The sequence below is a fragment of the Mesoplodon mirus genome (genome assembly GCF_964341445.2).
Source record: "Mesoplodon mirus genome assembly, chromosome: 8".
NCBI lineage: Eukaryota > Metazoa > Chordata > Mammalia > Artiodactyla > Ziphiidae > Mesoplodon > Mesoplodon mirus.
In genome coordinates, this window is record NC_138984.1 from 52,694,237 (window position 1) to 52,721,126 (window position 26,890).

Genomic DNA, 26,890 nt, shown 5'->3' on the forward strand with positions numbered 1-26,890 from the left:
CCTTGACACTTTGAAGAAGAATGGTCAGTTACTTTATAAAATGTTCCTCAATTGGAGTTTGTCTGATGTTTTCCCATTATTAGTGTGAAGTTATACGTTTTTGGCAAGAATACCACAGAAGTGGGTTGTATCCTACTGTGCATTTTATCATGGGGTGTCATGTTGATATGTTGTATTGCTGGTAATGATAATCATGATCACTTGGTTAAGGTCATAAAGTTACTGATTTTCTCTTTATAATTAATATCTTGCCGGTATGTTGGGATTACACAAATATTCTCTTTTTCCTTAAACTTTTGCCCACTGATTTTAAAGAATCTACTGATGGATCTTGCCCGTCACAATTATTACTATGATGTTTGCCTAATAGAGATTTTCTATTTGGAAGGAATTTTTTAAATGTGACTAAATTTTCCAGAGATTCTAAGTAAGCATGTAAAATCAGGGGGGTGTGGGAGGAGTGTTTTGTTTTGTTTTGTTTTGTTTAATTAAAACAAATTTTTTTAAGATTCATCTTTGAAAATACCAGTTCAAAGCTGTGTCTACTTCTGTATGTGCTGATGGTTGAATTAGGAGGGTGATAGTGAAGTAGATGAACTCTTGAGCTTTCTTTCTAATATTGCCCACTTGAGAGAATTCTAAATCTAAAGGCACCTTCTAAGTTTTAAATTTGAATTTTATCTTTAGAGCTAACACATGAGTTTCTACAAATATTGGAGAAAACGCCTAGTAGGTTGAAGAGGATTCGAAACTGGAGGGTAAGAGAATGGGCGGGTTTTTAGAACATCAATTTGTTAACTACATAGCTAATCAGTTTGATTTTTTGTGGTTAAATATTCTTATTTCCAGTATTCATAAGTAGTTACAGTGTTTCGTAAGCTACATACACTCATAATTTATTCAACTACGGTGTCCAGTAGACTTTGCTATAAATACTTTATAAATTCCTTATTTCATTCTCTTAGTGATTACCATGGAAATAGTCTCCTCACTTTACAAACAGGAAAATTAAAGCTTAGACGAGTTAAATTCCTTTCTCAAATGCTGGGCTAGGATTTAGTCTGCATCTAATTTAAAACCAGTGCTTTCAACTATTTATATCCTTTTTATGCCTCTAAATAAGATATTTATTTACTGGCAACATAAAGTGAAACCCCAGGTGATTTTATTTCCATGTATTTAATATAGAATCTTTATAAGCAAAGAAATTTGTATTAAATTCCTTTGCTGTCATTGCTTCTTCTGTGTTTTATTTAAATAGGCTAATCAGGCGGCTAAGAAACCAAAAGTAGATGGACAAGTATCAGAAACACCACTTCTTGGTTCATCTTTGGTCCAGAATTCCATTTTAGTAGATAGTGTTACTGGTGTGCCTACCAACCCAAGTTTTCAGAAACCATCTACATCAACATTCCCTGCACCAGTACCTCTAAATTCAGGAAATATTTCTGTTCAAGACAGCCATGCATCTGATAATTTGTCAGTGCTAGCAACAGGAATGCCAAGTACCTCATATGGTTTGTCATCACACCAAGAATGGCCTCAACATCAAGAGTCGGCAAGGACAGAACAGATATATTCACAGAAACAGGAGACATCTTTGTCTGGTAGCCAGTACAGCATCAACTTCCAGCAGGGACCTTCTGTATCACTGCATTCAGGATTACATCACAGACCTGACAAAATTTCTGACCATTCTTCTGTTAAGCAAGATTATCCTCATAAAGCAGGAAGCAGTAAACACCATGGGCCAAGTTCTGCTACTCCTGGAGTAATTCCCCAGAAAATGTCTTTAGATAAATATAGAGAAAAACGTAAGCTAGAAACCCTTGATCTGGATGCAAGGGATCATTATATAGCTGCCCAGGTAGAACAGCAACACAAACATGTCCAGTCCCAGGCAGCCAGCAGCAGTTCTGTAACCTCTCCCATTAAAATGAAAATTCCCATTACAAATGCTGAAAAACCTGAAAAATATATGGCAGATAAGAAGGAAAAGAGTGGATCACTGAAATTACGGATTCCAATACCACCCACTGATAAAAGTGTCAGTAAAGAAGAACTGAAAATGAAGATAAAAGTTTCTTCCTCAGAAAGACACAGCTCTTCTGATGAAGGCAGTGGGAAGAGCAAGCATTCCAGCCCACATATTAGCAGGGACCATAAGGAGAAGCACAAGGAGCATCCTTCCAACCGCCACCACCCCAGCGGTCACAAGTATTCCCACTCCTACAGTGGCAGCAGCAGTGGTGGCAGCAAGCACAGTGCTGATGGGATACCACCTGCTGTTCTGAGGAGTCCTGTTGGCCTGAGCAGTGATGGCATTTCCTCTAGTTCCAGCTCTTCAAGGAAGAAGCTGCATATCAATGATGCATCTCACAACCATCACTCCAAAATGAGCAAAAGTTCCAAAAGTTCAGGTAGTTCATCTAGTTCTTCCTCCTCTGTTAAGCAGTATGTATCCTCTCACAACTCTGTTTTTAACCATCCCTTACCCCCTCCTCCCCCTGTCACATACCAGGTGGGCTACGGACATCTCAGCACCCTCGTGAAACTGGACAAGAAGCCAGTGGAGACCAACGGTCCTGATGTCAATCACGAGTACAGTACAAACAGCCAGCATATGGACTACAAAGACACATTCGACATGCTGGACTCGCTGTTAAGTGCCCAAGGAATGAACATGTAATCATTTGTTTAGGTCAATTTTTCCTTTACTTTTTTAATTTAAAAATTGTTAGAATGGAAAACTTCCTCCTGATCTAGCAGTGGTAACACCTGCTGTTACTGCCACTGCTTCAATATTTGTAAGTGCTGCTTTATTCTTCATTCTGAAAAGAAGAGATTATAGTAAACAAGTCTTTATCTCCACATATGATAGTGTTATAAATACTGTAAAAGCATGGAAGGTGCAAAACTCAGTATTTCTACAATTGCAGCTAAGAACATTAGGGTGAATGGCTGGCTGCTTCTAGGAATATAAGATGCCTCAAGCATTCGTTTATTTATAATTTGAATACTGTAGCTATTTTTTGTTGTTGCTTGGCTTTTGAATGAGTGTAAATTGTTTTCTTTTGTGTATTTATACTTGTATGTATGATTTGCATGTTTCAATGATAAAGGGATAAAACAGTATACTGACAACTGTTTACAAGAAAGTGGAGAAAAATGTACATACATTTTTGTATGTTTAGATATTACCATAAATACTCAGGATTGGAGCTGCTTGTAAGTATAACAATATACAGAATAACTTTATTTTATCTTGTCAGAGTCCATCACTAATCTAAAACAAAGGTGGCACTTTTTCATGTTAACCTTAAACTCTAGGCCTTACTGGAAGCCACTGAAGGGGGACACTTCACTACCAGATGGGTATGCAGTGCCACAGATGGTCATTTACACTGTGAGGCACTGATTCTGCCTTCAGAGGTTCTGACCAGATTGGCTGCTGAAATAGCCCCTAATTTTCTGAAGGCTTGAAGAGGAGAAAATAAAGTTTACATACTCTTGATGTGAAGTGCATTTAAGTGTTTGTTGGCTTGTTGCAGTACTATAAACACAGAGCTGTTAATAATGGTTATGTAGATTACTGTGATTTGAAAACTGAATTCACAAAAACTTACATTAGTGAAGAATTAGTAAGTCTTTTTCTTAAATAGAGAACTTTAACACTACGTATTTTAACAGTAAACAGGAATCGCTTTTCCTTTAGCGTTCAGAAGGACACCATGTTCTTAAACATACTCCTCCCCTGAAGCGTGTTTGTGTGTGATGCCATATTTCTTTTTCAGGTAAATGCAGTCTTCCTTATAAAAATGAAATTAAACTTATTGCTCTTTCAGTTCTTTTATATTCTAACAATAAATAAAACAAAAAGATCACTGACTGTGCATTGTACCTGTATTTATAGCTTATGGTTGTTAACAGGAAGCTCACTGAGAAAAAAAAAAGGTAAGCCTCCAGGTAAACAGCTAGTGGAGGTTTTACATTTGTTTGCACATCTCAGTATATTCCTGTTGAAGTCAAGTTTGCACAGTCTTCTGACTTCGGAACAAATGATAGACTTTAACTTGTTTAAAATTTGTCTTAAATGCCGGTAACATGGCTCTGGTTTATCAGCTAATCTTCAATTCTGTGGTAAATCTTTGGGCTGTTGAGTATCTTTGAGATAGATTGAATTCAACTTCTGTTGAATTGAAAACTGTCTTAATTTTTCCTGTATGTATATGAATTATTTTTGTTACAAAGCCACTGATATGTGCACAATTGTAATTTTACTCAAGTATGTTGCAGTTGTAAATATTAGAGAGTTTAATCTCGTGCTCTACTCTTATTTAGCAATTACCTGATTTGCCAGTAGCTTTATAATTTTTTTTTTAAGATAATTGTTCATTATTTTGTCAATGTTATTTGAACTTAGGATACTAGGATCCTCTTTCTAGGGACTTTGCCTAGCTAGCATGTCCTAACTTTGTTCTTGTCTGGCCTAACTTTAGTAATCTTTGTCATTACATGTAACTTTGTTACTCTGTATGACATATTATTGTATCCATAAACATGGTAATTTTGATACAGTTATACTTTTACAGTGGTACATAATCCAAGGACTAGTATAGAATTAAGATGAGTGCAAGATGAGGGAGGGAAGGGTTTTGTTCTTGGTAATTTAGATGTGAAACCTCTAAGGAGCTATCATGTGAAACGACGTAGGGCGGTTGTGCTACTGTATAATTGGGGTGATAATACCAGGAATTTTAATGAGATTTTGTAAAGAATATCCAGAAAAGTAATGAACTTATTTTCAGTATGACATAGAAAACAATGTGAATATTTAAGGTCTGTGACTATACTTCACTAAGAATTTGCAGAATTGTTTTGAGATGTGAGAATAAAGGTAATTTTGTTGAATCTTTATTGGTGCTAATGATGGACAGTTAAAAAGGTAGCTAGTGTATATTGTTATGGGTCAGTACTTATTAGTACTTCCAAAATTGAATTTGAAATGCTATGTATTCACTTTTCACGCTGTAAATGTAATTCTTTACAATGACTTTATTTATTAAAGGGCAGCCAGTTGTAATTTTTACAGGATTGTGTGAGCTATTCAAACTCTTCAACCTCTGAACAGGATATTAGCTTCCGTAAACCACAATGGGGATAAAATATGGAATTTCTTTTAAGTTTCGTTTCCATTAAATGAGAACCCTTATAATTCATATTGCCATGAATTTAACCATCTCATTTGCATAAAGTAGTTCATCAGCCTGGTCCCAATAGGCTCAACCAAAGAAAAAGACTCCAATGAATGGACATTATTACTGAGTCTTCTTGTAAGTAGCCATAAATAAACCAAAATAGTATCAAATTTAGGTATGAAATTCCACATGTGCAAAGTACTGTTAAGGTGATACATTTTTGATGAGATTTTTAAAAATATTTGAACTATTAAAAAGCATTATCTTTAAACATCCTATAAAAGAGTGATTCATTTTTTAGTTGTGTTTTCCCTAGATCAAAGATCATAGATTTGTTACCTTTATGCAGAAGCACATTACATAGAAAGGCTTTACTTCTACCTCTTTCAACTAATTTTTCAATATTGAGCTGTGCCCCCTAAATATTTGCCTTAGCTATTTTAAAATATAATATTTTCAGAACCAAAGCAAAGGAGTGGTTTTTTTCACAGAAACATTCTCAGAGGCTTACTTTACCAAATAAACTGATGGTAGTATCCTTGAGTGGTAAGACCTTGCAAAATGTCCTAGTTCCTTTTTCTTGTTTAACCCTGAGGTTCATTTCTTGTTGCAGGTATTTAAATACTGAAAAGTTGTGTAGTCACCCCAAGGTTTATCTTTGAAAACAGTTACAAGTGCATCTTGATCTTCCTCTGTGTATGCAGATTCATTCTTGTTAGAGTTCTTAAGCGTCAAAAGAAAATTTCTACCGTGATACATGGTTTCATGCAGAATGTCATAAGGGGTGCTTACACTACTTTGTGCGAACAGATTATAATTATGTAGGATACATTACTTTTCTGGCCTATCCTCTTTGAACTAAAGAAATGACTAGTTTCAGATAGTTTAAAGGAAATGACTATTTCAGATAACCAAATTTGAAATGTGTTTGTTAGTTACCAGATGTCTTGCCTTAAAACATTTTAAGCACATTTTCTGGTTATATTTGAGAATTTAAGTTACTGATTTTTATTCCTTAACTAATCTTAGAAATAAACCACTGCTTACATATGCATGACTATTATGTACTCTCAAAGTACCCTTGGTTGATTAGATATTTTAGGTTTTGCATTTACTATGGAAATAAGGATTTTTTAAAACTTAGTAATATCTCTAAAGGGAGACAGTTCTACTGTCAAGATATTTCACCATTTCCGAATTTTATCTAAACAGAAAAGCAGTTGTTTCTCACTTACTACTGTGCTTAAATAGCTAGGTGATTTTTTTAAGATGTCTTTGCTAAGAAAAATAAGAGCTTTGGTTATGGAGAATTCTTGATTGAGCAGTCTGTGCTTTCTTGGGATGCAGTAGGATTCATTAACCACATTTACCCAGATGAAGGATTAATAAACCCCACACATGAGGGAAACTTGGTGACACATGCTAATCTCATGTACCAGTTTGTTTATGATAGGCTGATTTAGGGGTTTTTGCATTGGAAAAGTAGCACATTCTGTTCCTACCCTTCTAGGGTCCCAGGTTATGGTACTAATGTGTTAATTTGAGAATTCACAGCTTTATTAATATCTGAAATTTGATTGCTGTAAGCAGACAAATGTAAGCCAAATAATCAGAAGTTTGCTTGTTTTGTAAGAGAAGTTTGCCTCTGAAACATCTGTCATTACAGTAGAGATGATCTTGCCAGTGGATCTGGAATGCCCTGAGGGTTTTCGGTCTGATACTATGCATCCGTTTTTTATTCCACAGTGTTAATTTGGGCACAGCCAGCTTTTGCTTCTATGACTCCTCTGTTTCTGTTAACTTACTAGTATGTATTCTGCCTGAAGTTTCTTAAGGTAGCTAGATAAGCAAGATACATTGAAGGCTGTGTGGCTAGGAGTAATTCTGGTGTGGTAAAAGTGACTTAACCTGTTTGCTGTAATCCATTCATCTCAAAAGTAAATTCTGAGGGCTAATTTCCTTTATCTCCAAGTTCTGGGAAGAAGCCTCACTTAAAACCTGTTTAGTGGTTGGTTTAACTTTATTTGCCTATTGTTAAGTAATGAGTACATTCTTTTTTTTTTAAGTTGTGTTTTTCAAGCAGCTTCCTTACTTTGGAAAACTTCACGTGTGCTCATTTGTTGTCAGCAAATTGGGATTTCATTTTGTGAATGTACTCAAAACCCCCAAGGACTATTGAACAGGATGTTTGCTGATAGAAAATCTAAAACAGGAGTTTGTGTATATGGTATGAATTCAGTTAGGCATTGAATTTCAGCTCAGTATCTATTACAAGGAATAATTAATAAAGTTTGTTTATTGACTACATAAATCCAAGGCTCTAACATGTCTTGTTAATGTGAAACAAATAATTTTCAGTCCCTGGGAGATGTGGGAAATAAGGTCTCAAATATAAAAGTTACTCTTTGAGTGACTTCATATATCATCAAGGAGTATGACCACTGAGATCAGATTGTCCATACTCCATTCTCAACCCCATCACTTAGTAGCTGATGTCCTTGGGTAAATTACTTTGTGCCTTGATTTCCTAATCTACAAGATGTCAGTAATAGTACCTATTCATTGGGTTGTGAGGTTTAAGGTTGGGGTGATCAGGGAATAAATAGAATAGATGGCATTGAAAAGAATCCTAATAGAAGCGTGTTTTGGGTATTGGGGAGAGTGGTGAAGGCCCAATCCAGGTGCAGTAGACTTGAGTGTGTATTAAACACTGCATGTGTACCGTTTCCAGAATTTAAGTTGTTCATTCTGATTCATACTTTGGGATTTTCTTTTGTACCCTCTTGCATCACCTTCACAAAAAGCAGAGGGTAGTTGTAATTATCTGCAAGGGGAATTATCCCTGAGAAATTTAATCATAAACTGCTTTAATATTGCTGCTCTTTCCAACCCCCTTCCCTCCCTCACCGATTTTCCTACACCTCACACTTGAAAAAGAAAATGGAAGCCTTGCAATGGCTTTCATAAAATAGAACTAAGATAGACAAGTTACTTCCTCTAACATGAATTTTAAGCCTGAATATAAAATAAATGTTTTGAAATCACATTAAAAGATTTGTCTTCATTTTATGTTGATAACAGCAGTAAGGGCGTCCTTTTTTCATATAATAAATTACATGAGCTTTTATTGAGGAACATCACAAAGTTGGTAATTCCCTTTAACCAAAGTTAGTAATCCATTTACTAATTCACCCTACTCCATTGTTTCATCACTTTCACCCCCTGCTGTTTTTAATATAACGGAAAAAATTATGTTTTTGTTTTAGCTCTAGTATATGACCTGCCTGTTGACCCCCAGCACCACCTCCCAAAGCAATATTGGGCTTCACTAAATGAGGGTTTTTAATCATATTGCCATGAAATTAACCAGCTATTGAGACCTTACAAATGTCCAGGCATATACCCAAGATCAGTTTTCTTTGGTCTTTCAAGTCATAATCCATAGGAGCAAGTGCTTTAGAGACAAATTCAGCCATGATTTTTCACAAGTTTGAGAAGTCATAACAATGAGACAAAGTGCTATAGCTTTTCCTCAGGACTGTTTGCTATTCCAGCTTTTCACAGCACAGTGCCATACACAACAACTCTTCTTGTTAACGTTGTTGCATGAAGATGCAGACTGCCTACAGCCAGTGCTTTCAAGTCGAAAGCTTTTTTTAAATGCAAGTTGCTTTATTATATAGCTGCCTTAAACTGAATACTTGGCAAGCAAGTACAGCAAGTATGAGGAATAAAGATGGCCTGGTACGTGATGGAGGCTTTTGATGCTCATTGAGCAGATTAAGTGAGTTTTTATCTTGGAGCTACTCAGTACACTAAAGGCCCAGGACTGCTGTCGTCAAGCAGGAGAGAGTGGGTAAAGCAAGTAAGTGGAATCCTGTACACTCCCCAACCCGATAATCCAGAGCTCGCTCTTTTCCACAACGGCAGCTCTCATTCAGACCCCGAGAAACGTCCAGTGGGCTAAAGTAGGTTAAAGTTAAGGAGATGCTGTAGAGCTGGAACTACTGTCAGGATTTTACTTGGGGAGTTAAATTTACTTCGGTTGAGCTTGAGACCCATTCAGTATGTAATGAAATGCGCTTCTGAATGTGATTGAAAACTGGGGTGGTGTTCATGGTGAGAAGGGAAGATAGTCATAGAAGGGAAGGCAATGTTGCTGCAAAGTGAAAAAGGAAAAGCCTTTGACACCAAGTCATCAAAATCACTGGACTGGAGAATTTGTTTATCAGCCTCTATGGAGTTTTGTTTGCGTAAAACTTAAAACTGTAACTGATTTCATTTATAAACTACAAATCTGGGAGGCAGCAGGGAGAAGGCTCTAAAGTCAGACAAATCTGGGTGGCAATCCCAACTTGACCTTGAGAAAGTTAAGTACCCTGAGCCTTACTGTGCATTAATAGAATGAGACTACTACCGACCCAAGCAACAGGCAGAATTAAATGATAATGCCTTTCTCCATTAAGAGCTCAAGGAATGCTAGCCTTCCCAGCCCACACCTTTCTTCCCTCTCAGTCCCCTTTTAGGACCTCTGCCTCCTAAAGGAAGATACAAAGAGAGCAACATGGGCAATGATAAACACAGTGAATGACAGAACAACAGAAAGCTCTTAATATCAAGGCTTGCCTATTAACATACAGGTTTTGAAGGTTCTGTGAAATTAGTGTTCAGTATTTTTCTATATCAGAAGAGGGGTAGGTTTGTTAATAGCAACTTCATGTGTCCATTACTGTGATCTGTATACACAGCATAAACATGTCTTAGTCCCTGCCCTTGCCTCATAGGGTTTAATAGGGTTGAATGTAAATAGGTAATTGCTCCGAAATCAGATATAATCATTCAGATCTTAAAGAATGCTGAAATCCCTACTAAGATTAAAAAATTAAACCCTACTTAAAATGGTGTTATGTTGATATACAAGTAAGTAAAATAAGGGACATATCCCTTAAATTTTTATCAAATATAAGGGAAGAACTCTGCAAACTGGAGAGAGAGAAGGAAGGTACACCCGCAAAGACCCTTCTAAACATGTTGGCCAAAGTAAAAGCTTTTATCTCAGCTGGAGTGCATTTCACATTTATTTCAAAAACTTCTGAAGTAGCAGCTTGATTTTGACAAAGTCTGACAGACAGCTGGTGTTGGAATTCACCTAAAGTTAGTTTGTAGTTGTGCCATCTTCAAATGATAGTAGCTAGTAAAAAAAAAAATCTGTAGACCTAGCTTAAGACAACAGGTGTCAGTGAAATTTAGTAGATGAATGGAGTCACAGCAACCGAAACCTTAACAAAAATGCTCAGTCCACCAACTTAAGACCTTGTAATAACTCTGACAACTTGTCCCTGTTCATTTTTGCAAGGTTTTCCAATGTTCTGGGAATGAAAGTGAAGAATGACCTTAGCAGGGGTGTCCCTCCTTCAGGTGAAGTGAGCAAAAGTGCCCTGGAAAAGTTTATATGCTCACCCACTCTCCCCTTAACAGATCAGTGAGCTTTTATCCCACCAGCTAGCTGTCTTAGGTTTAGCTGGTTCTCAATGCAGTAATTTTCTAATTCACTCTGTAAATACATGAAGACCTCAAAACATACGACCAGTCACAGAGAAGGCAGCCTGAGGTTTATGGAAACACCTTGAAGAGCCCAACTTCTTGTAGGTGGAGACTTCTGAGGAGTTAGGGGACCCTCTGATAATGAAAGGCCAAGGCCCTTAGCTCTTCCTGTTAATTTTGAGGCCCCTATAGTCTGCAGCGTTAAGGTTGCTGCCTAAGTAAACTGAATCTAGCGTCTTTCTACTCCTTTTACCTTCTCGCCTTCCTCTATTCTCCTTTGTAAGAAATAAGTGTCTTTACCCATCAAGCAAGAAAATACATTTTATCCTTGTTTCTACAATTTAATGACATTAAAATTGACAGGCCAGAAATAAAAGGAAATATCGTATAAAGCAAGAGAGATTGTAGTTACTGGATAATCAAAACGAAACACCGGAATAGGTTTTCTGTTGTTACTCTTTAAGACAATTTTCTTATATATATGGGTAATTGTGCCTGAAGCTTGAGAAGGCTAACCTGTAACAAACTTTTCAGTTAGTGCCACTGCAGGATCTGGTTAAATTGGGTTAGATTGACTTTCCAGTAGGAAAACAAGGGTCCCTTAGCCATCATTTCCGCAATGAAGCAGTAACGGAGTAATCTATAGTGGAGCTGGGAAGAAAGTCCTGATGTATGTTCAATGACTTCTCTTCAAGAAGGAGTGCTTCAGGAGCTGGACAGCAGAAGGTTGCTCATGCTGGTCCCTAAGAAGAGGAAAAAACACATTAGAGTAAGCAGCACCCAGTATCGTGCCTGCCAACTAGATTCAGTTGACTCAAAATGCCAACTTTAACAATGGAAGTACAGCCTCTGCCAGTCAAACAGATTTGGATTGAGTCCAGACTCCAGATTTTAACTGTGTGATCTTAGGTGAGGGACTCCAACTCTTTCCTCATTGGTAAAATGGGGATAACAATAACACCTAACTCACTGGGAGAGTGTTTTTTTTAATTTTTATTGCAGTATAGTTGATTTACAATGTTGTGTTAGTTTCTGCTGTACAGCAAAGTGAATCAATTATACATATTCATATATCCACTCTTTAAAATTCTTTTCCCATGTGGGTCATTACAGAGTATTGAGAAGAGTTCCCTGTACTATACAGGAGGTCCTTATTAGTTATCTATTTTATATATAGTAGTGTGTATATGTCGATCCCAATTCATTGAGAGATTTTTTTTTAATAATGAATTTAAAAAAAAAAAATTTTTTTTTTTTGGTTGCGCTGGGTCTTAGTTGCAACATGAGGGATCTTTTTAGTTGCGGCATGTGGGATCTAGTTCCCTGACCAGGGATTGAACTCGGGCCCCCTGCATTGGGAGCAGGGAGTCTTAGCCACTGGACCACCAGGGAAGTCCCCATTGGGAGAATTTTTAAAAATGCATATAAAACTTTGAAACAGTGTCACATACTAATAATTCAAAAATTAGTACCTAGTATGATTCAAAACCAGTCCCTCCTTTTCCATTGTACTTTCGCTCAATTTGTTTGGGGTATAATTTATACACAGTAAAATTCACGCTTTTAGGGCTTCCCTGGTGGCTCAGTGGTTGAGAGTCCGCCTGCCAATGCAGGGGACACGGGTTCGTGCCCCGGTCTGGGAAGATCCCACATGCTGCGGAGCGGCTGGGCCCGTGAGCCATGGCCGCTGAGCCTGCACGTCCGGAGCCTGTGCTCCGCAACGGGAGAGGCCACAACAGTGAGAGGCCCACGTACCAAAAAAAAAAAAAATCATGCTTTTAGATGTACAGTTTAATGCACTTTTAGTTAGCATGAAATTTATTTTTTAAATTTAGAGGTATCCAGGATTGAAAAACCTTTAAGAAGTAGACGTTTAAATATGCTTTGGTGATTAATTTGAATAATCCCATTTGGGGCACTCTTGGAAGAGCATAAAGGGATACAGTTACTTAATTAGTACTATTGTGGCTTAGGTTTATTCCCCTTCAAGAAATCAAAAGCTTTTGCCAATGAACTAGTCAATGAACTAATGAACCAGTCACTGGTTATCTGCAGTGACCTATTCAAAGGCATTCTTTTCATTAAACTGGCTATCTTGATCATTTTGGAAGCAGATGACCACCAAGAACATCCCAGGTAAAAATGGAAATAAAAATAAAATACGTTAAAAAGCAAGTGACCGGGCTTCCCTGGTGGCGCAGTGGTTGAGAGTCCACCTGCCAATGCAGGGGACGTGGGTTCGGGCCCTGGTCCGGGAGGATCCCACATGCTGCGGAGCGGCTAAGCCCACGTGCCACAACTACTGACCCTGTGCTCTGGAGCCCACAAGCCACAACTACTGGGTCCACGTGCCACAATTACTGAAGCCCATGCGCCTGGAGCCCGTGCTCTGCAACAAGAGAGTCCACCTCAATGAGAAGCCCGCAGGCACTGCAACGAACTGTGGCCCCTGCTTGCCGAAACTAGAGACAGCCCGAGTGCAGCACTGAAGACCCAATGCAGCCAAAAATAAATTAATTAATTAAAAAAAAAAAAAAGCAAGTGACCAAAAATCATTCTAAAATAAAAAACCTCTCCCCTTCTGGAGGCTCTTTCTCCTGCCTTCAAAAAATGCAGAAATCTCTTTTCTCTTCAAAAAATCCTTAAATGACTACCATTTCTAGCTGCCATCCTATTTCTTCTATTCCTGCCAAATTTCTCTAAGTTGGTCAAACCCAGATTTCTTTTTCAACATTCACTAACCCAAATCCTTACCATTTGGCCTACTCTTCTCTATAGAAATTGCTCTTTTAAAACTAACCATGACCTTCTCCTTACCAAATTTAATGAGCTCACCCTCCTTGTCATCTCTGTAGCATTTGAAGTATTCACTACCCCCTTTTCTCTGAAACAGTCTCTACTTAAGAGAAAATGTCCTCTTCGTTCTTCTCCCACACTGTGGCAACTCCCCTCCTTCCCTTTCTTCCAGTTGTGTACTGGACTTAATTCTATGCATATTTTGTTATCTTCTCCCATGAGCATTTTCAAAAACATTTTCCTCAGCCCTCTAATTTTTTCATGATTATAGCTACCAACCTTATGATTTTCAAATACGCACTTCCAATGTTCACTGCTTTCCTGAGCAACAATTCCACAGCTTCAAATGTTTCCTTCAACTTCCTCCCCTGTTCCTCTTTCACTACTTTCTATTACTTCTTCCATTATCCATGTTCAAAACCATGAGATCCTATCATCCTCTACCACCAAGTCCTGATTCACCTTCCTCTGAAATACTGGTATATATTTTTTAATGTTTATTTATTTAGCCTGCGCCAGGTCTTAGTTGCAGCATGTGGACTCTTAGTTGCGGCATGCATGTGGGATCTAATTCCCTGATGAGGGATCAAACCCGGGCCCTCTGCATTGGAAGCATGGAGTCTTACCTACTGGACCACCGAGGAAGTCCCTGAAATACTGATATTTTGGAATCTTCTTTACACTCCCACTGCTTCCATCACCATCAAAACCCAAACTCTGGATTCCAGAATGGCCTCCATTCGAGGTCCCTCTACTGAATCTGCTGACCTGACTCCCCAAAGACCTTTTTCTTCACATTCTCTACCCCAAATCCTTTGCAGTCCTCTGGTCTTCACTGCCTATCTCAACAAAGTTAAACTCCTTGGCTTCCCAGAACTTCTGAGACCTGCCCATAGGAGTACCCCCAGCCATGCTTCTTACTGCTTCCCCAGATTGATTTCTGTTCCGTCCTTGTTCCTGATTTTTACCTGATCATCTCTAATTCTGAATCTTTAAGAGTGCCTTACCCCTTTATTTGTGACTATCCACACCTCCAAGAAGTTATTGTCATAGACAACAGGCAAGATTCTAGAGCCCTTAGGGTCTCTGGCATAGAACTGCAGGCTTGCAGTATGACACTCATTAGGAAAGGTGTATTAGTATTCTCCCAAAGGGTTATTAATAGTTGAGCCCTAATTACATACCCCAAGCTGTGCTAAGCAATTTACATACACCATTTCCCTTACCATTCGCAACAACCCTGTTAATTGATCATTAGTGGTGTGAGTTGTGTATTGCTTAGTTTATGAAGCAATGGTTCAAAAGGAGAGCCAGAAAAAAATATTCCACCCTTTCTCTTTAAAGCTGTGTGTGTGTGTGTGTGTGTGTGTGTAATGAGAACTAGAAAGAAAATTAGAATAGCAAGCACTTTCTGTGGATCAATAATAGATAATTGTTCAACTCAGAACAAAGAAACTGCAGTATGTTTAAGAGCTAAGACCAATCTCCAAGACTAGTACTGGTCTATATGATATTCCTAATACCTTTATGTCCCTTTTGTGAGGAGGTTTTTTTTGGGGGGTGGGGGGCTGGGGGTCATCTCTGTGCCTGGAGCTCTGTCCGCAAAATCCATGCTGGAATGCTTACGGCATCTCTGCATGTAGCGATGCCCAGAACTGCAACCCTGGAGTATGCCTTGCTGCCCTGGCCTATGTGATCCCCTGAAATCAACCAGGACATGCTGATTGGTATACACATGTGCTGGGAGAGGGAGACAGTCTAAAAGAGACACACTCATCGGCAGACAGGGAGGCCTGTGGGTTCTGGAGGTTAACTGAGAAAGATAAAATGAACCCATTCAGGGAGCTGGAGGTTGCCATATATGTTTGCTGAAAGCTGGGGCACTAGAATTTTTCATCTAGCAATAAGAAAGCATACTTCCTTGAAGGGCAAGAAATTTTGTTGGTTTCAGACCTTTCTCATTCTGCACATGCAAATGTTGAGCCTCACTAGGTGGGTGGATTTTAGGCTGTTCTACATCATCACAGAGGCCAGGTAGGTAGGCTTGAGCACCCCTACCCTACTCTTTAGCTCTCCTCCACCGTACACATACATGCATATACATATACACACTTTAACCAGAGCCATCTCTCTGCCTTTATCTTTTATTCTTTGAATTAAGGTTTCATATGAGCAGAGAGTGCCTGGGTAAGAAAAGTTTGAAAACCACACAAATGAGTAATCTCTAAGTTCCCTACAGTTCTAACATTTTACACAGGACTTTATTCCATAAGTACCAGGAAGCCTCAGGACAGGAGAAAACAGGCAACCTTCTGGGGCTTTTCTGCTTCCCCAAACACTACCCATTTGATGCTTGAAACACTCCAATTAGAGATTTGTTCCTTTGGCTCAAAATGCTTCCTCTCACTTTAAATGCAAGTGTTTCTGGGGAAACAATACATTAACTGTCAATTATCAATCAGTCAGTTCATATCATTCCCTTGATACGAATGAATTTCTCACATACTCTCCTGAGAGCTGGTTTTAGGAAGGAATGAGAACATTGGTTCCCCGAGAGGGAAGGGAGGCTAAAGCATAGGTGATGTCATTTCACCATGGCTAGTCCCTGGGAAGATGTCTCATTGGTAAATAAGTAAATCCTTAGCAATTTTTGCACACCCATTGATTTGAGGAAGTATTGTCTGGACCTGATAAGACATTTCATTGAGGCACTTCCCACTTGAAGCATTACCCCCATACCCTGGTACAACAGGGAACACAATCACCCAATATGGCCAATCATGATTCTTTTCAGCACAAAATCACTCCCTGCTTGATTTCATAACCCAAGCAGAGCTTATAATGGGCCATAAATTGCAGGGGAAACGTCAGCTGCTTGGAATCTCTGGGGATTTATCCTCCTCCTGCTTTCAGTTTCTTACCTGGTGAGGCACACACGCACGAAATCTGCTGCATTTTCTGAGAAGTGTTCTGGTAAAGGAGGCATCATCCCTCGGTGTGCGCCAATGTAAAACATGGCTGCCATCCTGTCCATGGAAGCTAATGGGGGCTTCCCTGTGGCCATCTCAAACACAGTGAAGCCAATGCTCCAGATGTCTGACTTCTGTCCATAGCCAGACTCATTGATGACTTCCGGAGCCATCCAATACAGAGACCCATGCATGGACTTCAGCATGTCACTGTGGGTACCATTTAAGCCAGCCCAGGCCAAACACTTGACACAGCCAAAGTCAATCAGTTTTATTATTCCAGTTGGTATAAGCATAATATTACTTCCTTTGATATCTCGATGCACCACACAGTTCTCATGGAGATAAGCAACACCTTGCAGAATTTGTTTTGTATATTTACAGAACACAATCTCAGGCAATGGCCCAAAATTGTTTATAATACTAGAGATTGAGCCACCAGGAACAAACTCCATGAAAATGCTTACAATGTTCTCCTCCAAGCATGTCCCCAAATAGGCCACAGTGTTGACATGTTTCAGTGCTTTGAGCAAATCTACTTCTCCCTGCAGTTTCCCATATTCTTTTTCAGTAGTTAATTTATCAGAGGTATCCAAAGCCACCTGTTTTACAGCTATTAGCTGTCCTTGGCAAGTAAGACCACAATATACCTAGAAGCAAACCAATGCCTTATTATTAAATGTAAATGACGACACTTGTTCACAAAATGGCTCCCAAACACTTGTCTTTCTCTAAGCTGATACATCCCTACCTAAATGCAAAGTACTTAAGCAAATTGAATGTTTTAGTGGAGACAAGATGGGGATAAGTAGCTTAGTGAATGTATATCATAATGGCTTGGGTTCAGTCTTCTCTTTACCAATCTGTGTAAATACTATCTAAAGTGCTGGGACTTTAGATGGTCTTTTATGCAATTCACAAAATGTAAGGAACATCTTTTGTTTTTGCCACGCAGCAATGATTCTCCCAACTTCTGGTAACATAACATGAACCGTTGAACAAAGAGACTTCTTCCCCACAGGACTTGGACCTCAGAGAATTAGAGGCTTGAAATACAATGGCTATTGTACTACCCCGTGGAGCCTGAGAACCAGAGCCAGAAGGAGACACAGAGAGACCAGATCCCCAATGACATTGTTTGACCCCTGAAACCAGCTGTGCCCAGAGCCAGTCCTACTCCAAATCCTTCAGTTACATAAAGCTGTGGACATCCTTCTCCTCAAGCCACTTTAGGCTGGGTTTCCTATTACTTCCAACTGAAAGAGTTCTAAGTAAAAGAGTATACGGGGTGGGGAGGGCACTCAGGAAGATTAGGGAAGAGGGAGGAGTCGAGGAGGAGTGGAGACTTTTTATTTCAACATGTTTCCTGTTTCACTTACTGTGCCGTAGGCTCCCTTCCCAAGGGTCTCACCCTTGGTCCACAGGATAGGTTCTTCATACTTTAAACTGTTTTCAGAAAATGTCTTCTTTTCATGTGAGTTGAAAAATCTCTCCTCTTTGTCACATATCCCAAAGCCATTACTGTATCTCTGGAAGAATGAGACAAAAAGAAAAGCCATCATTACATTCTGAGTCCTTAGGATGGAGAGAAAGGGTAGAGAGAAAGGTCTTCCTTTTTTCTAACTTAGGACCAACCAGAGAAGGCCAAATATGCACCCCTAACCAATCACGTGGGAGGCCCCTTCTAGTTAGCCCACCTACAGCTTCCCCAGGACAACAGCCTCCAATCAGAGCACACCTGAAGCCTTTTTTCCACTAAAAAGCTTTCCTACTCCTTGCCTGCTTTTGAGTCTCGGCCAAACACAAGTGATGGTGGTTGACTCCTTTGCTATAGTGAGCTCTGAATAAACAACCTTTGTTCTAGTTCCACAACGTACGCATACACTCAAATATACACATATGTAAGCATATATGCCTACACTTCCATACACATACACATTTACACACAAATATACATACAGATAGATATTGTCTCTCTTACACATACACGCACATACATTCACCCATGCACAGCCATGCAAGCAAGTCTAATGGTCAAGACCAGCTGCAATAGACTAAACATCCATGGTCCTCTAGACCCTTGCTATTCAAAGGAGAACCTACAGACCAGCTGTATCAATATCCCATGGGAGATTGTTAGACTTTCAGAATCTCAGGCCTCAGACATACCAAATCAGTGTCTACATTTCAGCATGACCCTCAAGAGATGTGCATCCACAGTAAACTTTGAAAGGCCTTCCCCTGGAAGTCGGGAAACAAGTACATTTTTGTAGAGCTTAGACCATGTTTACCAATTGTTTGATTAGGACCAAAAATACTTTGTCTTGATCTCCTCTATGAGTTCTTAAAAATAAATGATGGGGCTTCCCTGGTGGCGCAGTGGTTGAGAGTCCGCCTGCCGATGCAGGGGACACGGGCTCGTGCCCCGGTCCGGGAAGATCCCACATGCCTCGGAGCGGCTGGGCCCGTGAGCCATGGCCGCTAAGCCTGCGCGTCCGGAGCCTGTGCTCCACAACGGGAGAGGCCACAGCAGTGAGAGGCCCGCGTACCACAAAAAATAAAAATAAAAAAATAATAATAATAAATGATGATGGTGATGTAGAGGTACGGTGACGGTCCTTAAGAATAAGACAGGCTTCCCTGGTGGCGCAGTGGTTGAGAATCTGCCTGCCAATGCAGAGGACACGGGTTCGAGCCTTGGTCTGGGAAGATGCCACATGCTGCAGAGCAACTGGGCCCGTGAGCCACAACTACTGAGCCTGCGCATCTGGAGCCTGTGCTCCACAAGAGAGGCCGTGACAGTGAGAGGCCCGCACACCGCGATGAAGAGTGGCCCCCGCTCACTGCAACTAGAGAAAGCCCATGTGCAGCAACGAAGATCCAACACAGCCAAATAAATAAGTAAATAAATTTTATTTTTTAAAAAAAGAATAAGACATTGCACAGGATCTCCTTCCTCGGGAATGAGCACGGGTGCCTCCAGAGGGCCATTTGGGTTCCTCCTCCCCAGCCTCTCATGTTTCTATCCAAACTGAAATTTAAGGATTGCTTAGAAGTGAAAAGGTCAGCTTTTGACTCTGTGATTGCAGGGTAGGGTTATGGGCTGATTGTATTTACTAGCTCGTTAGCTTTTCTTGAACGTGAAATGGCAGGCTGGTGGACCCATCTCAGACACACAGGCATGCACACACGTACCCCCAACTCCCACCCAAGCCTGGCAGCCTCTGTGAATCACTGTCCACGTCCCAGCCAAGACCAGGTTCACATGAGGGTGAAGCTGGCCTTTTACAACCAGGAATATTCCCACTGTGTAGTAATTAAGTGTGGGGCTGGAATCAGAATTCCTGTCCCCACCACTCACTACCTGCGTGACTTTCTAAACCTCAGTTTCCTCATCTGCAAAATGGGGACTTGTTATTACCTTTAGTATTGATCTCATGTAGCTGTTAGGAAGTATAGAAAGGATGATGTGTCCCACTCATACGTGGTAAGTTCTCAATAAACTTAGCTATGGTATAATTATTTACCTTGTGTATTCTTCTGATCAATTATTTTAAAGGATTCCTGATCCTGAAAGAGTGTGTTATAAACTGAGTTAATGTACAGTAAATGATGTTTCAGCTAAACCCACTGTTTGTCTTTAAAATTTAGTAGAACAGAAGGCTCATATACTTCAGTGAGAACTAAAACAAACGTAACCTTACTACCTGCTGATAGTCTTCTCACCGCCCCACTCCAGTGCCAACCAAATTTTTTAAAAATGTGTTCAGGATTGTTGTTTATGCTTCCCTGAGAGCCATGGCTAAGGCTTGTACCCTACCATGTCTTCAGTTCTTATCCCAATACCAAAAACACAGGAGGCATCAATAATATTTTTGTGTTAAAGTAAACCATTTGGGAACAAATGCTCAGGTGCAGGGAATCTTTGAGAAATGAGCTTTTCATGTTTTCATATGTCTTTTGGAACTAGATGGTGAGCTACTTCGGGGGCTGTGTTAATTTCTTTCTATCTCACACACCACTTAGAGTAATGCTTTACCCATAGTTATCTCCCTGCTGTTACTTGTTGATTAAAAACATCATCACTGAATATAATATCTACCTATTTCAATAAGTAGCTTTGCTATATTAATGTAACCAAAGTGATTCCATTGCAGTGTCAGGCTAGCTAAATTCTAGAAGTAAGGCAACATAATGAAAACGTCTTAGCACGAGAGTCAGGAGACCTGGATTCCAAACTTGCAACCAAACAGTGAGATCTTGATGAAACTATTTAATTGTTTAGGGTTACTGATTCCTCGTTTGAAAATAAGGGGTTTGAAACAGATTGTCTCTGAGATCCCTTCCCGCCCCCATGAATCTCTGATTCTAATTATACCCACCTGTATTTTGACAGTTGTTGTCTCTCCGCCTAATTCTTGCATGGTATTTCCTCTCTTACTGAGGGCAAGATTTCCGCTTTCAGGATCTGTTTCATCTGCCATTATTTGGCAAGCGTTGTTATCTTTCTCATCAAGAGGTAGTAGTTCTGCAGCTAGACAACCTAACAGTTCATCTGACGATTCTTCATTCTTTACAGGGTCTAGAATTTCTTGGGAAATTGAATATGCATCATTTAAGGTTTTTCCAAATGTTTGACATGGAATTGACTTATTAGCCAAACTAACATGATCCAAAGAATGTGCCCAACGTTGATATGCTTGAGAAGATGCACTTTCTTGTTTCTCTTGGAAAGAGAAACTCATAAGTGTTTTAGACTTATCTGAAACACTATCAAACTCTACATTGTTAGTTAAAATTTGATTGGCATTAGTTTCACCAGGAGATACTATAGTCTGCTTTTCTTGCAGTACATGCTTGCTGGAACTCTTCTCACTGGGCAGTGCCCAGCTGTTTTCTGAAAGGACAAATGGGGTTTGGTGATGTTGCTCTTGGAGTTCATGCAGATCTCTGAGGCTCGTGGCAAGTATCTGATTGCTAGAAATGTCTCCTTCATCAAGACTTCCTCAACAATGGACAAATCTGAGACAGGAAGGAATTCGTTCTGTTCAATGGACTGCTCATGAGTCTGAACCACGTTCATGGGCTGAACTTCATCTTTGGAAGATAGAAAGTCATTTCCTGAAGACTTTATCTGCTATTCTGGTTCTGAAATACCATCACCATTTTCAGTGTCATTGCTACTTACAGGCTGGCAACGCTTTTCTTTTCTTTTTTTTTTCTTTTTGTTTTTGCAGTACGCGGGCCTCTCCCTGCTGTGGCCTCTCCCGTTGTGGAGCACAGGCTCCAGACACACAGGCTCAGCAGCCATGGCTCACGGGCCCAGCCGCTCCGCGGTATGGGGGATCTTCCCGGACCTGGGCACAAACTCGCGTCCCCTGCATCAGCAGGCAGACTCTATCAACCACTGCGCCACCAGGGAAGCCCCAGAAGACTTTTTTATTCCTGGATTTTTACAGATGCAAGGGAATGATTGCTTTTTAGGTTCCAAAGCCCGGTAAGTGGATTGCTTCTTTTCTATCTGTGGCATTCTCTTTTGAAACTTTGGTGATTGCCAAGGTCTGGGGTCCACAAGCCCCAGAGCAGGAAAAAGTTGAGTTTTTATGCTATTTGTGCATGGTAGGCTTCATGGGACTTTCAATGGAAACCATGAAATTCTGAGGTGTCCTGTTACTGGCCTTGGTCTTTAAATCCAACTTATTTCTATGGGTTTTCATTTTATGCCTGCCATCTCTTGGTCTGCAAGTATGTTGAAGCTACTGTTGTTATGAAGGGTGCCCTTTCTTTTTTGGAGGCTTGGTTTAGTTATTGTTGGTTCCTTGGGAGTTTCATATCCAGGGAAATTGACGTGGATAAGAAGCACCATCCCATTCATTACTGGTTTGGTTGCCTCTGCTACTGATATTTTTATGTTTGTCTCCATGCTTCTGTGATCTTCTGGGAGCTTTTCAATGGGGTCCTGAGGAACTATATTGGACAAACTTTTAAGAACAGTATACTCTTCTGAAATATGATTTGGCTCAATTACTTCCCCTTTATGTGCTGAAGCAGTTTTTGAATCAGCTTTATCATTTCTAGTCCCTTCATCCTGGCTTAGAGTTATTTCTGAATGCAGGGCTTCTTGGAACTTGACTGGTTTGATATATCCAGCTTCTGAATCTTGTTCATAGTTTCTGGCTACTGAACCCTCTTTCTTTGCTGATGAAAGAGATTGAGTGTTCTCTTCTGCTCTTCTCACTTCAGCACCATGGCAGTCAATATCCACTTCCCTATCTGTAGGAAAATTGCCTTCCTTGAAATTCTCAAAGGACACCAAAGACTGTCCTTTTTCAAAGTGAGAGATTTCAATGTTGACACATCGCTCTGTTTCCTTGGATTTCCTACTCTCCTCTGTCTCCAGGTGTTGTCTGTGATGGTGAGCCTTCCAAAAAGAGCACATGTTTCTGGACCAGATAGAGTTATCAAATGACCTGAGAGTCTGATCCTCCAACACCTTGAACGGTGCTTCCTTCTGCTTGTTTGATGGTCTAAACTCATCAGATCGACTAACAGGCTCTGAGAACTTAGGTATGAAAGATATGAAGCTTGGAATATTTCTTTCTCTCTCTTTCTGATCCTTATGATTTGGGGGTATAGTAAGGAGAACAGATCTCACAGGCAGGGGTGACAATGGTGGCTGAGGGAACTAAAAGGAAAGAGAAAACAAATGAATGCAGAAACACATATGCATATCATATTAATAAAGTAATCTGAAGAAATTTTAAGATTCTCTTTAGGAAGTCCTTTAAAGTACAAAGTTATCCTGGAGATCACAGTTTTAAAAACTCAAATCTTATTCCTGGTGTCTTTTAAGAACCAGGGTAAGACAATACTTTTAAAAAACAATGTTAATGGGGCTTCCCTGGTGGCGCAGTGGTTGAGAGTCTGCCTGCCGATGTAGGGGACACAGGTTCATGCCCCGGTCCGGGAGGATCCCATATGCCGTGGAGCAGCTGGGCCCATGAGCCATGGCCGCTGAGCCTGCGCGTCCAGAGCCTGTGCTCCGCAACGGGAGAGGCCACAACAGTGAGAGGCCCGCGTACCGCAAAAACAAAACAAAACAAAAACCAATGTTAACATATGTAAAGATTCATGGTTATATGTTTAAAATAAAGGTTCTGCATTGTAAACAATAAAACTTTAAAGTTTTTTAAAATTTCTATTCTTTTCTGTTTACTTTTTTATTTCTATTCTCTTTCCATAGAATTGATCTAAGATTTTTAAAATTCCCACTTAGAACAGCTTAAAATTGCTGTTACATTTACTGTAATAGTGATCGTTAGGCTGCAAACCAACCCAGAATTTGTATGCAGAACACAACTGTTCCTCATTATTTGGCTGAATTGTTTTGTTGAGAGTGGCTTATAAATGTGCCTCACTATACACTTGAGAGTTAGCTCCCGAAATGGTTTTTAATTCTCCTTGGCCCTCCAACTATTTTCAAATTAAGCAAGTTTATATTATTATCAACCTCTAGAGGTCAGTGTAACCCAATATATAATATTCAGCTTTTTGGTTGGTTAAGCTATAAACTCTAACTTTACAGTTTTCACTGTGGCCTTCCCCCTCCACCACCCCACCCTCCGGGTATAGAGATTTGATAACTAATTATATCAGAATATTTACAGGCATAGATCACGAGTGGTAATTGAGAGCTCTATGTTTAATTTTCATTCTGTTGCCACCTGTGCGTAAGAGGAAAGGAAAAGGCAACTGACACTAGAAACAGGCATTAGAAACAGGTGAGATGCAGTATAATCCCCTAGTTTCAGTACCTAGATGTCTTTCTTCCATCTCTCAAAATACAGATTCTCCCAGTGCTTAAACACTTCTGCAGTAGCAGCAGTTATTTCATTTATTTATTTTTTAGGCCAATAAAGTCCTTTTTTCAACACTAAGCAGTACCTATGCATTTTCTCAAAGGCTCATAGAATATAGAAGAGTCAGTTGAGAGAATTGCAAGGCTCTTTCCAAACGCTTTACTTACAAATGAGACAACTAGGAAAATCTTTCTACCAATGGAAAAAGGATTACCTCATTTCTCAATACATTAAAACAAGAAAAATTAAATATGTCCAAAAGAGCTACTCACTTCATTATGTGGACAACGGGAAACACCCCAGAAAAGAAATATACCTGTCAAGATATAATTTTCCCAGAAATTAGCTCCCCTATAAACTGTATGTGAGTTGTGGTTTTTCCAAAACATATGCTCAGGATTTGGGCTCTGAGTTTTTTTGTTTTTTTGTTTTTTGTTTTTTTTTTTGCAGTATGCGGGCCTCTCACTGCTGTGGTCTCTCCTGTTGCAGAGCACAGGCTCCGGACGCACAGGCTCAGCGGCCATGGCTCACGGGCCCAGCCGCTCCGCGGCATGTGGGATCTTCCCGAATCGGGGCACAAACCCATATCCCCTGCATCGGCAGGCGGACTCTCAACCACTGTGCCACCACGGAAGCCCTGGGCTCTGAGTTCTTCGATAGGATTTGTCTCTAACAAGATTCTTTGGTTAATCCTTAAGTTAAAAATGCTCCAACTACTCTTACCTCAATTCTCCGGCACTATACATCATATTAGAAGAGGAAAACACTGTAACGAGAAAAATTATTATTTTTTAATAATTTTTTTTTAAATTTATTTATTTATTTATTTATTTCTGGCTGCATTGGGTCTTCCTTGCTTCCTTCCTTTCTCTAGTTGTGGCGAGCAGAAGCTGCTCTTTGTTGCACTGCTCAGGCTTCTCATTTCAGTGGCTTCTCTTGTTGCGGAGCACGGCCTCTAGGAGCGCGGGCTTCAGTAGTTGTGACACATGGGCTCAGTAGTTGTGGTGCACAGGCTTAGTTGCTCCGCGGCATGTGGGATCTTCCAGGACCAGGGCTTGAACCCGTGTCTGCTGCATTGGCAGGCAATTCTTAACCACTGCGCCACCAGGGAAGTTCCAAAAATTATTATTATTATTATCAGATATTCTTAGTAGTAGAGTGAACACAGTCGGCCTTAAGCCAGGGGATGGCGATGGAGTGATCTTGGTGCTGAGGTTTGAGGAAAAGTTGTCAAAATGAAGAGTTTTTCCAGGTGTGATCCACGTGACAGTGGGTACAGAATGATTACACAAAACTACTGACACTGAAGAGGGTTGTTGTTTTATATACAATGTTGTTTTTTATATATATCTATGTTATATATATGTATATATCTCTGTTTTATAGTTATAACATTTGCGTGTATATATAGTGATATTTATTTATTTATTTTTATTTATATTCCTTCTGGAAACACATGACCTCTGGATCAGAAAGCAGAGCACTTATCACCCACAGGGCATCATAGTGCCAGTTCCCTGCAGCCCGATTTCCCACAGGTTGACACAAATGAGAACCAGGTGCTTACCTGCACCGGTAGCGAGGCTGCACCGTAGGAGGAGACCCTGAAATTATGAGACTCAGAGCTTATGTATAGAGTGCTGGCAGTTCAACCCATCTTTCCCTTCTGAGAAAGAGAGACCTTCACTATGAAATGTAAGCAAGTGTCTCCAGGAGAAGGGGGAAATGTGTCTCTGGCTTTTGTTTGTTTGTTTTTTACCCTATTAAGTAAGTAAACAGCTCTTGGCGAAGCCAGCTTCGGTCTTTCTGGAGCAATAGCTTAGCTCTAACTTCCAAGGCATGTTTGCCATTCAGTCATCTTTCAACCTAGTCTCCTAGTGCTTTTTGCTCAGAAAACCCAGACTTTGCAGAAAAGTGAAAGTATTTATGTATAATTGTCTCCCATCCATTGTTTGAACTCAAACATGAGATAGATCATAAATTCTGAAGGAGGGCGGGGAAGGGCGAGATGAGATTTACTAGGTAGGGTAAAACCCAGACGTTTTTTTCTTCTTACGAAAACATCAGAATGGTCCCTAAAACCCCACTCACCATCATGGGTTAAAGTTGAAGCCAAAAGCTCCAATGTATTCAGGGTCAAAGCAGGCACATAAATGAATGAAGTAGGATAAGTAGGGACAGTGATGGACTGAAGTTATGTGCCCCAGCTACAGGGATATCCATTCCCCAGTTCTAGTTGGTGTTGTCCATTCCAGATGGGTAGTCCAGCACTGCTGGACCTTCCAATTGCCAAGAGAAGCCAGAGAGCTGGAGACTTTATGTGAAATCTGCTTCCCATCCCTTTTTAAAATACTTTGAAGGCCGAACAAAATATGCCTGTAGGTCCTTTTTGGCCACAGGCTGTCATTTTGAAATTTCACTTAGCGAGACCTCTCTGAGATGTACCACAGGTAGAAGCCATTCTCAGGTGAAAAATGGTCACCTAAGAAGAGGATTCCAATAGGAGGGGATGCGGGCATTCCCC

The 26,890-nt window shown here is 40.1% G+C and overlaps 2 protein-coding genes across 7 annotated transcripts in view; one reads left to right on the top strand and one right to left on the bottom strand.

Moving 5' to 3' along the window:
- CCNT2 (cyclin T2) overlaps nt 1–7,468 on the top strand; it is a 48,927-nt gene extending 41,459 nt beyond the window's left edge. For 4 of the 6 annotated variants that reach the window (XM_082631352.1, XM_082631353.1, XM_082631356.1 and 1 more), the window contains 2 exons: nt 688–758; nt 1,262–7,468. In XM_082631352.1, coding sequence (XP_082487478.1) covers nt 688–758; nt 1,262–2,689 — 1,499 coding nt within the window. In that variant the 3' untranslated portion in view covers nt 2,690–7,468. The remainder of the gene's footprint in view (nt 1–687; nt 759–1,261) is intronic. The other 2 variants (XM_082631354.1, XM_082631355.1) reach the window with 1 other exon arrangement.
- A 3,950-nt stretch (nt 7,469–11,418) lies between these two features.
- Nucleotides 11,419–26,890, bottom strand: part of MAP3K19 (mitogen-activated protein kinase kinase kinase 19) — a gene marked incomplete at its 3' end in the record, with an annotated part of 37,069 nt that continues 21,597 nt past the window's right edge. Inside the window, 11 exon segments of the mRNA XM_082630422.1 lie at nt 11,419–11,485; nt 16,460–17,157; nt 17,887–18,036; nt 20,890–21,506; nt 21,509–21,644; nt 21,648–21,698; nt 21,924–22,116; nt 22,118–22,238; nt 22,241–23,192; nt 25,090–25,103; nt 25,106–25,132. Of these exon segments, the coding sequence (XP_082486548.1) occupies nt 11,419–11,485; nt 16,460–17,157; nt 17,887–18,036; nt 20,890–21,506; nt 21,509–21,644; nt 21,648–21,698; nt 21,924–22,116; nt 22,118–22,238; nt 22,241–23,192; nt 25,090–25,103; nt 25,106–25,132 (3,026 nt within the window).